The following is a 12,497-nucleotide window of genomic DNA, read 5'->3' on the forward strand; positions in this document are numbered from 1 at the left end:
TGCTCAAATTCTAGAGAGTCATTATAATACCTCTATTGAGGGAGAGAGACAGAGAGAAAAAGAAGGACAGAAGGATCCACGTTCTATTCCAAAGATTCAACAAGTATTGAATAAAAATACAACAGCACTATCATGCGCTGTGTGCTTAGTCACTCAGTCGTGTCTGACTCTTTGTGACCCCATGGACTGTTAGGAGGCCAGACTCCTCTGTCCATGGGGATTCTCCAGGTGAGAATCTTGGAGTGGGTTGTCATATCCCCCTCCAGGGAATCTTCTCAACCCAGGGATCAAACCCAGGTCTCTGCCTTTGTAGGAGGATTCTTTACCATCTGAGCCACCAAGGAAGCCCAAAAATACTGGAGTGGGTAGCCTATCCCTTCTCTAGGGGATCTTCCTGACCCAGAAATCGAACCACGATCTCCTGCATTGCAGGCATATTTTTTACCAGCTGAGCTATCAGGGAAGCCCTAGGACTCCTATATTTCCAACTAAAAACTTTTATATTAAAATCTTATAATAATTATTCATTACTTCTGGATTTTTAAATTCTCATTTTTATTTTAAAGTGATCCATGTTTTAAATTATAAAATATAAATTTTATAAAATCCAATATATATACATATATTCAAAAATACCCACATACTGACATCTATAGACAATGGGGAGTAAGAAAAAAAAAAAGTAAACTGCAAAAGTTGTTAACAAAAACTGGAGAAACAGAGAATTCTGCACATTTTCACGGCAAGGAAAGCTATCCACCAGAATGGCAAAGCAGTCCTTTTGAAACATTTGAATATCTCCATCTCCTCTTAGGTTTTTCAAACTTATTGCTGCACATTCTCACTGCTCTCATGCTTTAGGTGGCCCCAAACCCCCCAAACTTGGTGAGTTTTACCCCAATGAGAAAATTCTTGCTGACTTGCTCAAGGACCATCCCAGTCCACCAAGTGTGATTTGCACGGGATAGAGCTCCTCTAGGTCCCTATTTGGCACTGAACTGAAGCTTAAATTCTAAAGAACTGTGACAGGCTTCTCCGATGCTGAGTATATTTTAGCATAGAATTGCATGGTTACAAGGAATTTTAAAAAGCAGCTCTTTCACACATCTTCCATTTCCAATTATAAACATAAAAATGCCTCACCCTACAGGAAGGTATTTTTTTTTTGAATTGTTACCAGCCCATATTGCGGTAACATCACAGAAAGAAATCTTGCTGCTATCCCAGGCATTCCTTTCCTTTTCAGAGAACTCAATATAGTGAAATCCATTAGTACACAGAGTCCAAAACTGCTTTCTCAGAATCTCTATCCAGCAACCATTCTAGAGCGTAAAATATATCATTCCTTTTTATTTTCAAGTGCTAAGTGGCTTCAGTTGTGTCTGACTCTGTGCGACCCTATGGATGGTAGCCCACCAGGCTCCTCTGTCCATGGGATTCTCTATGCAAGAATACTGGAGTGGGTTGCCATTTCCTTCTCCAAACTTCAGAGTGCTCTTCTATCCCTCAGGGTCTCTATTTTGTGGAGAGACCTCACATGGTATGGCTTAAAAGTCTCTCCATCAACTTGAGGATCCTTTTATGAATTTTGCCTAGGCTGTCTAAATATTTCTGAAAATGTAAAAATCAAGTCAGTGCAACTTTCTCTCTCTCATGTAAAATTCTGTGTGCATGTGTGCACACCCACACATATTCCTTTTTCTGTACCTCTTGGCGGAAAGACATGCTGCTCTACCTGGTTATTTATGGCCACCTCATATCCTCTGAATTTACTTACTTATAATCGAGTACAGCTAAACAGAGAGATTTCATTAGTTGCTTCTTGGCACACAATTCCAAGAGGGAAATTCTAATCAATTCTTTTTTGTTTTTTTTGGTGGCCACCTTGAGCTAATTAACTGTATCCAGTGATATCAGAGTCAGATAAAAAGTAGTCTAGAGACCACTTCTCTAGGGAAGGGCCAGGTGGTAATCCCAGAGGACAAAGAATTACTGAATCGGGTATATACCTAGATGGCATCTGCAATACATTCTAATCTTTCCAGCTCTGATAATACTTCTAAATTTGCAATCAGTTAATACTATTTATAGTCTGAGAAGGTTTTCCTCTTCTACTATTTATCAATCTCTCTTATTTTGGATATGAGATACATAGCCTCTTTCACATTCAGATAATCATAATTTTTATATATCTCTAACAAAACAGAAAAAAAATACGTATCAAAAGCATTATACTTTTGAGAAATCACCTATTGGTAGGTGACTTATTTGAATTTCCCATTCTGACTTTGTGCATTACGTAAGTTATACATTTTAAGCAAATTTTATAATTTTGAATGAAACTTGAAAAGCATAATTCCAAAATATTTGCTCCATTTAATCCATTCATTTAAAGACTTGGTCCATCATCTGCCATTCATATACCATGCCAAATATACAGATGATGACCTGAAATTCTTCACAACACTAGTCACATTTTTCCTTGTTTACATGGATATTTTGAGTGTCATGTAGAAACAGCCTTAGATAACTTAAGAAAATAGCAGCAAACTAAAGGAATATGTTTTTCCTTTTCCATATCATGCATAAGCCTGTCTCTTCATCTGTGTGTCTTGTGCAATAAGAAACACTGATGCTGTTGCTTTCCCTCCATGGTGCTCACTGATGAGATCGCTCTGTCTTCTTCTCTAGGCCCCCTTTTCTCAACCTGGTCTATGTCTCTTTCTTTCTGCCTTGAATGATGTTGTCAGGATAATCCCCCTATAATGCATTTTAAATTATATCATCCTTTTTCAGAGCTACTTAAATGAGCCTTCTGTTGAAGTCCACTTTCAGCCAACTTTCAAGAATGGCCCCCGTCTACACGTGACAGCCTCATTTTCTAATCTTTCCTGACTCTGTCCTCTTCAGTCAATGCAATCCCCTCACTGGTGTTGCACATGGATTATGCAGAAGTCATTTCTATTTTTATGTTTTTGCTTATTATCTTTTCCAAATGTGGGAGAGTCTGCAAAGCTAATAACTTTCAATGACACTTGGTCTGCTTTAATTAGCTTTTCCTATTGAAAATGTGGTTTATAATTCTCCACTAACTCAGTGAACCACAAATGCTTATGTGTTTTAAAAGGTGGACTGTTTCAAATCAGTAAAATAGTTTAAAATTAAGTACTTTTGAAAATATGCTAGACCTATATTTTACATGAGATCTTTTTAATATTGGACTCTAGAGAGAATTTCATGTTCAAGAAATAAAGATTTCATTGAAATAATGAAAAGAGTCAAGATGAGATGCTCGATTTGATATTTTTAACACATCATTGCTTCAATGACATGAGGTTTCTGGGTCAAGAGGCAGAGACAGTGGAGAAGATACAAGATGGTAAGAAGAGGGTACATAGTGTAGTGTCTGTCAACTTCTTAAACTGCTTTCTCCTTTGAATAGGTAAACTAACTTGAAAGGGTATGACTATAGGTAAGATACAGCAGAGCAAATTCCAATTTAATACAACTCTCAGCAACTTGCTTAAGCATTTTGAGCAATAATTTCCCATTTATTGAATGGGGACAATAATAACTACTCTATAATTGCGGTATTGAAACAAAAAATGTATGTACATATATAAAACCAGTAGAGCCTCTAATAAATGTATAACAAATAACAAAGGCTAGCTCTTTTTTACCTTATAATACCTTGGCTTTTTTGTGTGTTTGTTAGATAAGCAATTTCAAGTCATACAGTTTTTTTTTTTTTAATACTAGGTATAAATCTAGCTCATACTTCACTTCCTTCAAAAATAAACAAAGTAACAGTAATAAAAATGTTCTAATTCTACTATGCTATTAATAAAATTACCCCATTCCTTACCAACCCAATTATCACCAGGATCAAGTTGTGATACTATTAAAAATGGCCCACTATGTCAAAGCTGTTGGATCTGTATATTGATGGGCAGACTTATGGCTCCATCTTATAAGATAATAGAGGAACGTACTCCAGATCCTTAATAGCTGAATTGAGATCTGCATATAGGCATGGTCACTATTAGCATCACCCATCACCAGGGAACATACTAGAAATACAGAATCTCAAGTGCCACCCTATATATATATATAGTGATTTGAGCAAGATTCTCATATATTAAAAGGTTATAAAGAAATAATATAAATCTCACATATTTAAGGTTATAAAGAAATGAATGCATTTAAAATAAACTAATTCATGTGAATTTGCTGAATGAATTTTGGCGATGGAAAAAAAGAACTGAGAAAATAGAAGAACGCAGCCTTACCTTTGTTTCTGACCTATTTCCAGAAGCTTCTGAACATCAGTTTTAGCAGATATCTCATCGTTTTTCAAATTCTGATAAGAAAATTGGGAAAAGGAAGTCTTATTCAGGTGATAGATTGAAGCTGACTTTACTGTTGTGTTTATGGCACAAGGTGTACCCTGAAATAAGAATGCACAAATGAGGCTATGCTGGTCCCCTTGGCTCTCAGGACGCACAGTTTATGACACCACTACACAGTGAGTGAAAGGGAATGAACTGAGTTTCAGTCTTTAGAGGTTTAGTGAAAGAGAAAGTACTCTCCAAATATCTAGGTGTCTTTTTAAATGAATATGTCTGTACTTTTGCTTAGTCATTCAGTTGTGTCTGACTCTTTGCAACACCATGGACTGTAGCCCATCAGACTCTTTGTTTATGGGATTCTCTAGGCAAGAATACTGGAGTGGGTTCCATTCCCTTGTGCAGGGGATCTTCCTGACCCAGGGATTGAATTCCAATCTCCTGCATTGCAGGTGGATTCTTTACCACCTGAGCCACCAGGGTAGCTCCATAATGGAATATAAAATATATTATCTATTCTTCATTTGAAGTTTTACCATGTTCTCTGCAGGCATGTTAAACTTGTTTTGGCACAGTTTCTACAAACAAAAGGAAACATAAAAGACCTCTCTAAATGAGCTAAATAATAATACATTCAAAATCAAAGCAGTCAAATGGCATGTACCTATTTGGTCGTGTCTATCTATTATTTATAAGCAATGCATTAGGATACACATAAAAAAAAAACTAGGACCAGTTCAAATTGTAATGGTACTGTATAGATAGTGTATTAAGGAAAAAAATACCACCTCACTCAAGTGTTCATTTACTCTGGCAAATTTAGCATTGACAGACTGTGAATCAAAACAGAGAACTCCACTGAGTTATTCTCATTAGGTAAACTGTCTTGTTAAGCCTTCCATAAGAACTTTCTTATTTATACCCAATAAACTATTAAACGTGGTAAGAGATCCTTCTTGATATTAAAAGCTGAAATAGAGACAATAATATTGTTTGTAGGAAGAGCAGCTATGACAAGTAAAACATTAACAATAATAAGAATGGCAAATACTTTGTTTACTTAATATTTACTTAACATCAAAGGCATGGTGTCTGCCTTCACCAATTTTTCATCCTAAAGCTAGGAACAATTTTCATACAGTAAGTTAAGTGTTCTGATAGGCATGTGGTATAGTGAACTTCACAAAAGAATCTTTCTTAAAATGATTGAGGTCATTATTAGGTAATAGCCAATAAAAGATGCTGTGTTTATCGGCAAAGAGTACATGTATTCAAGCTAAGTCACTTCAGCAAAGTCCAATTCTTTGTGACCCCATGGACTGCAGTCTGCCAGGCTCCTCTGTCCATGGAATTCTCCATGCAAGAATGCTAGAGTGAGATGCCATTTCATTCTGCAGGAGATCTTTCCAATTCAGGGATCGAATTGGAAATCGACCCCACGTCTCTTACATCACCTGTGCTGGCAGGTGGGTTTCTTTAACACTAGCACCACCTGTGAAGCCCTTGGAAAGAATAGCTTGATAAAGAAAACAGGATAGAAAAGGGTTGAGGGGAAATCACTAACCACCTAATTTACATTTCAAAGTGCATCATGTCCATATGACCTGGGGCAGGTCACAAAATCCGCCTTTCAACTTCCTTGTGTGATAAATTATGGAATTCAGTTCAGTTCAGTCGCTCAGTCGTGTCTGACTCTTTGTGACCCCATGAATCACAGCACGCCAGGCCTCCCTGTCCATCACCAACTCCTGGAGTTCACTGAAATTCACGTCCATCGAGTCAGTGATGCCACCCAGCCATCTTATCCTCTGTCGTCCCCTTCTCCTGCTCCCAAACCTTCCCATCATCAGAGTCTTTTCGACAATTCAACTCTTCGCATGAGGTGGCCAAAGTACTGGAGTTTCAGCTTTAGCATCATTCCTTCCAAAGAAATCCCAGGGCTGATCTCCTTCCGAATGGACTGGTTGGATCTCCTTGCAGTCCAAGGGACTCTCAAGAGTCTTCTCCAACACCACAGTTCTAAAGCATCAATTCTTCGGTGCTCAGCCTCCTTCACAGTCCAACTCTCACATCCATACATGACTACTGGAAAAACCATAGCCTTGTCTAGACAAACCTTAGTCGGCAAAGTAATGTCTCTGCTTTTGAATATGCTATCTAGAATGGTCATAGGTTTGATTCCAAGGAGTAAGTGTCTTTTAATTTCATGGCTGCAGTCACCATCTGCAGTGATTCTGGAGCCCAAAAAATAAAGTCTGACACTGTTTCCACTGTTTCTCCATCTATTTCCCATGAAGTGATGGGACTGGATGCCATGATCTTCGTTTTCTGAATGTTAAGCATTAAGCCAACTTTTTCACTCTCCTCTTTCACTTTCATCAGGAGCCTCTTTAGTTCTTCTTCACTTTCTGCCATAAGGGTGGTGTCGTCTGCATATCTGAGGTTATTGATATTTCTCCCAACAATCTTGATTCCAGCTTGTGTTTCTTCCAGTCCAGCGCTTCGCATGATGTACTCTGCATATAAGTTAAATAAGCAGAGTGACAATATACAGCCTTGATGTACTCCTTTTCCTATTTGGAACCAGTCTGTTGTTCCATGTCCAGTTCTAACTGTTGCTTCCTGACCTGAATACAGATTTCTCAAGAGGCAGGTCAGGTGGTCTGGTATTCCCATCTCTTTCAGAATTTTCCACAGTTTATTGTGATCCACACAGTCAAAGGCTTTGGCATAGTCAATAAAGCAGAAATAGACGTTTTTCTGGAACTCTCTTGCTTTTTCCATGATCCAGCGGATGTTGGCAATTTGATCTCTGGTTCCTCTGCCTTTTCGAAAACCAGCTTGAACATCAGGAAGTTCACGGTTCATGTATTGCTGGAGCCTGGCTTGGAGAATTCTGAGCATTACTTTACTAGCATGTGAGATGAGTGCAATTGTGCAGTAGTTTGAGCATTCTTTGGCATTGCCTTTCTTTGGAATTGGAATGAAAACTGACCTTTTCCAGTCCTGTGGCCACTGCTGAGTTTTCCAAACTTGCTGGCATATTGAGTGCAGCACTTTCACAGCATCATCTTTCAGGATTTGAAATAGCTCAACTGGAATTCCATCACCTCCACTAGCTTTGTTCATAGTGATGCTTTCTAAGGCCTACTTGACTTCACATTCCAGGATGTCTGTCTCTAGGTGAGTGATCACACCATCATGATTATCCGGGTCGTGAAAATCTTTTTTGTACAGTTCTTCTGTGTATTCTTGCCACCTCTTCTTAATATCTTCTGCTTCTGTTAGGTCCATACCATTTCTGTCCTTTATCAAGCCCAACTTTGCATGAAATGTTCCCTTGGTATCTCTAATTTTCTTGAAGAGATATCTAGTCTTCCCCATTCTGTTCTTTTCCTCTATTTCTTTGTATTGATCACTGAAGAAGGCTTTCTTTTCTCTTCTTGCCATTCTTTGGAACTAGCATTCAGATGCCTATCTCTTTCCTTTTCTCCTTTGCTTTTCACTTCTCTTCTTTTCACAGCTATTTGTAAGCCCTCCCCAGACAGCCATTTTGCTTTTTTGCATTTCTTTTCCATGGGGATGGTCTTGATCCCTGTCTCCTGAACAATGTCATGAACCTCATTCCATAGTTCATTAGGCACTCTATCAGATTTAGGCCCTTAAATCTATTTCTCACTTCCACTGTATAATCATAAGGGATTTGATTTAGGTCATACCTGTATGGTCTAGTGGTTTTCCCTACTTTCTTCAATTTAAGTCTGAATTTGGCAATAAGGAGTTCATGATCTGAGCCACAGTCAGCTCCCGGTCTTATTTTTGCTGACTGTATAGAGCTTCTCCATCTTTGGCTGCAAAGAATATAATCAATCTGATTTCAGTGTTGACCATCTGGTGATGTCCATGTGTAGTCTTCTCTTGTGTTGTTGGAAGATGGGAATTTGCTCTGACCAGTGCATTTTATTGGCAAAAGTCTATTAGTCTTTGACCTGCTTCATTCTGCATTCCAAGGCCAAATTTGCCTGTTACTCCAGATATTTCTTGACTGCCTACTTTTGCATTCCAGTCCCCTATAATGAAAAGGACATCTTTTTTGTGTAAAACATCTACTTCTGCTTTATTGTCTATGCCAAAGCCTTTGAGTGTGAATCACAACAAACTGTGGAAAATTCTTCAAGAGATGGGAATACCAGACCACCTGACCTGCCTCCTGAGAAATCTATATTCAAGTCAAGAAGCAATAGTTAGAACAGGACGTGGAACAACAGACTGGTTCAAAATCAGGAAAAGAGTACATCAAGGCTGTATTCATCACCCTGTTTATTTAACTTACATGCAGAGTACATCATGAGAAATGCTGGGCTGGATGAAGCACAAGCTGGAATCAAGATTGCCAGGAGAAATATCAATAACCTCAAATATGCAGATGGCACTACCCTTCCAGCAGAAAATGAAGAAGAATTAAAGAGCTTCTTGATGAAAGTGGAAGAGGAGATTAAAAAAGTTGGCTTAAAGCTCAGCATTCAGAAAACTTAAGATCATGGTACCTGGTCCACTTCATGGCAAACAGATGGAGAAACAGTGGAAACAGTAAACAGTAACAGACTTCATTTTTCTGGGCTCCAAAATCACTGCAGATGATGACTGCAGGCATGAAATTAAAAGACACTTGCTCCTTGGAAGGAAGGTTGTGACCAACCTAGACAGCATATTAAGAAGCAGAGACATTACTTTGCCAACAAAGGTCCATGTAGTCAAGGCTACGGTTTTTCCAGTGGTCATGTATGGATGTGAGATTTGGACTATAAAGAAAGCTGAGCGCCAAAGAATTGATGCTTTTGAACTGTGGTGTTGGAGAAGACTCTGTGGTGTTGGAGAGACTCCCTTGGACTGCAAAGAGAGCAAACCAGTCAATCTTCAAGGAAAACAGTCCTGAATATTCATTGGAAAGACTGATGTTGAAGCTGAAACTCCAATACTTTGGCAACCTGATGTGAAGAGCTGACTCACTGGAAAAGACTCTGATGCTGGGAAAGATTGAAGGCGGGAGGAGAAGGGGACAACAGAAGATGAGATGGTTGGATGGCATCACTGACTCAATGGACATGAGTCTGAGTAAACCCCGGGAGTTGGTGATGGACAGGAAGGCCTGGTGTGCTGCAGTCCACAGGGTTGCAAAAAATTGGACACCACTGAGAGACTGAACCGAACTGAACTAACATTTAGATAAACTGTGGGATTTCAAATTTAGGGCTTCCCGGGTAACTCTAATGGTAAAGAATCTGCCTGCAATTAAGGGAGACCCGGGTTTGATCCCTGAGTCAGGAAGGTCTCCTGGAGAAGGAAATGGCAACATACTCAAGCATTCTTGTCTGCAGAATTCCATAGACAGAGGAACCTGGTGGGCTATAGTCCATGGAGTTGCAGAGAGTTGGACACGGCTGAACAACTATTACACACAAAATTTAGAAAAGCCACGGAGGACAGTGGAGGATAGGAGGGCCTGGCAAGCTGCAGTCCATGTGGTTTAAAGACTCAGACACAACTTAACAACTGAACAATAACAGTCGACAGTTATTGGAAAACTCAAAGGGGATAATAGATATGTGACATAACTTTGCATAAATATGCTTATTCATTTGGCTCTCTGCTATACTCTGGCATTGTAAAGGAAACCAAAATTAAAAAGTCACCATCTTTTCTTCAAGAAATTGAAAAAAATACAAAAGTATGAGATAAAGAAATATAAAGGTGAAAAGAGTAGGTAGACAGATGGGGGTCTGCAAAGTGTATGGAATTAAAGAGCAGGACAGCACTTAATAAATTATTATTTCCCCAGCAATGGCAGAGAAATGAGATGCGCATCTTGGAAAATAATTGTGATGACTTTGAGGATACTAAAGATTGATATACCTAATAATTAATCAATACAATGTTTATTGACTGATCAGTATTACTAAGCCATTCAGGTGTTATGGTTACAGAGATGAACAAGACTTACAAAGATCATATCTTTATGAAGCCCTACTGGAAAATAAAATATGTACAATTAGCAATATTTACTCATTTATTAGATGTATGCCTTTGGGAAATTTCCTTGACCTATTTGAATCTTGTTTCCTCATTTCAAAATTATAAAAATGTTATCATAATTTTGTGACGATATTGTTAAGGAGATTTAACAAGAAAAAATTTAAAAATTCACCTTGTACAATGACTGGCACAAAATTTTGAAAAATTAAGAATTTCAAGTACATTTAGGGATTGACTTGTTACTCTTTTAAAAAGGTTACTCTACACAAAATTACACATTTCTTTCAAATAATTTCCTAGACTGTGATTAGATGTCTTGACAGGCTACAGGTCCAGAGAGACTGAGAACCCTGGAAATATTGTAAAGATTGACCGCTTATGGCATTTCTTTCACAACATGCTTGGAAAATTCTCAGCGCCAGATGTTCTATTCCTCTAAGAAGGTGCAAGTGTCAAATATTCTTTGTTGTCTCGAAAAATTTTTGAATTTCCACTTAATGAAAAGGTACAGTTCTGGCATCAGCTTCCTATGGCAATCAATACACAGTCATTTTTATCCAATAAGTACATCCCTAATGCTCCGTGTATACTTCCACCATAGAACTGTCATTCCAACACTGTTACCATCATACTATCTGTCACTGTGTCCTATTGGAGTCTAAGTGATTTTTCTATCTTCACGTACTCAAGACGTAATACAGCTTCTGGAATGTGAGCTTGGGTGTTGGCTTCAAAATCGCAGATCTGTCTCCCATCTGTCCTCGTGCTCTTAGTTTCCGAGCCCTTTTCTAACTGTTTTCTTGCCTACAAAATGAGACTAATAACAATCATAGCAAAATTATCATGTGAAAATTAATTTTAAAAAATGAAGAAAGAGTACCTAACACAAGAGACCACACTCAATAAACTGCAACTGCAGTGGTTAGACACCATCGTGGCTGTCACAGGACTAGAAAGCTAAGAACAATGGTGATTATGCAAGGTTCAGAAACGTGCTTCTGGGCAATAACTAACAGACCAGCTTTGAGTCAGGTTGCTTGTATTTAAATTCTGGCTTCCTTTGTGACATTCAAGGATGATTCCTCATGTATAACAAGAAAAATCACATTTATGATGCCTATTCTCACTGGCATACTATGAGAATTAAATTCTATAACACATGCAAAGCTTTTGGGGTACACTGTATATTCAATAACTACAATGTTAAAGGAAAATATTAAAATATATTCTCAGCTATTTCAGAAACTTTTCAAGTATAGGTATTGTGTTTGGTTTTTACTTGAGATTTCACTGAATGTTAATACATTTTCACAGATGACACTTTCCTTTGTGAGGATTTACCCACTGTAGTAATGAGGTTTATCAAAGAATTTTCAGAACTATCTTTTGTGGAATTTAAAGTTCTCTCCTAGAGATCATTTATATATTCATTTAAGTCTTGGCCATAATTGCTTTTCATTATTTTGTAATATAAAAAACCCAGGGGTCAAGTTGATCTGAGAAGCTGTGAGAAACTGATGGCTTTGCCAAGCACACAGACTTCTCATTCCTGAATTTGCAAACCCCAGATTCTTAGACTGCATTTCAAATGACATTTCTTTTCAAAGCTCATATAATAATAAATAATAACTCCCATATTCAAGCCCAGGAATATATTCAAAACTGGTAAAAAAAAATTGTGGAAGTCTTCATGCATCAATCCACTGAGACAAACTAGGTGATTCCCTATACTTGGCTGCTGAGAAAATTAGTTTTCATCTCACCTGAAGGTTGGTTTTAATTCCATCAAGTTCTCTTGATGTCTTTGTCAGCTGACGGAGGATGGTGCTTCGCTCCTTAAAGACTTGTTTCAGCTGCTTTTCTAGCTCTTCATAGTCCTGTCTAACACAGAAAAAAAAGGCATGAGGGCCTCCCAAATTCTTCACTCGGCTCTAGCCACTCTGGCCATGATCACAAACCCTTGCATTTTAAGCAAAGTTTAGATGAATTGAAACCTTAATTATTAGGATGTTTTATTTGTATTAGTTCATCTAAAAAGGGAAAATTAAGAAAAAAATCAGCTTAAAACCAAGAGTTTATTTTGCATTGATGACTAGCCAGGCTACAGTTTCCAGAATA

The 12,497-nt window shown here is 38.0% G+C and overlaps 1 protein-coding gene across 1 annotated transcript in view; it reads right to left on the reverse strand.

The window, feature by feature from the left end:
• LUZP2 (leucine zipper protein 2) overlaps positions 1-12,497 on the reverse strand; it is a 533,028-nt gene that overhangs the window by 276,877 nt on the left and 243,654 nt on the right. Inside the window, exons 2-3 of the mRNA XM_069564962.1 lie at positions 12,143-12,260; positions 4,290-4,360 (exon numbers count right to left, since the gene is read on the reverse strand). Coding sequence (XP_069421063.1) covers positions 4,290-4,360; positions 12,143-12,260 — 189 coding nt within the window. The remainder of the gene's footprint in view (positions 1-4,289; positions 4,361-12,142; positions 12,261-12,497) is intronic.

Source organism: Ovis canadensis, chromosome 21 (assembly GCF_042477335.2).
Source record: "Ovis canadensis isolate MfBH-ARS-UI-01 breed Bighorn chromosome 21, ARS-UI_OviCan_v2, whole genome shotgun sequence".
In the NCBI taxonomy this organism is placed as follows: domain Eukaryota; kingdom Metazoa; phylum Chordata; class Mammalia; order Artiodactyla; family Bovidae; genus Ovis; species Ovis canadensis.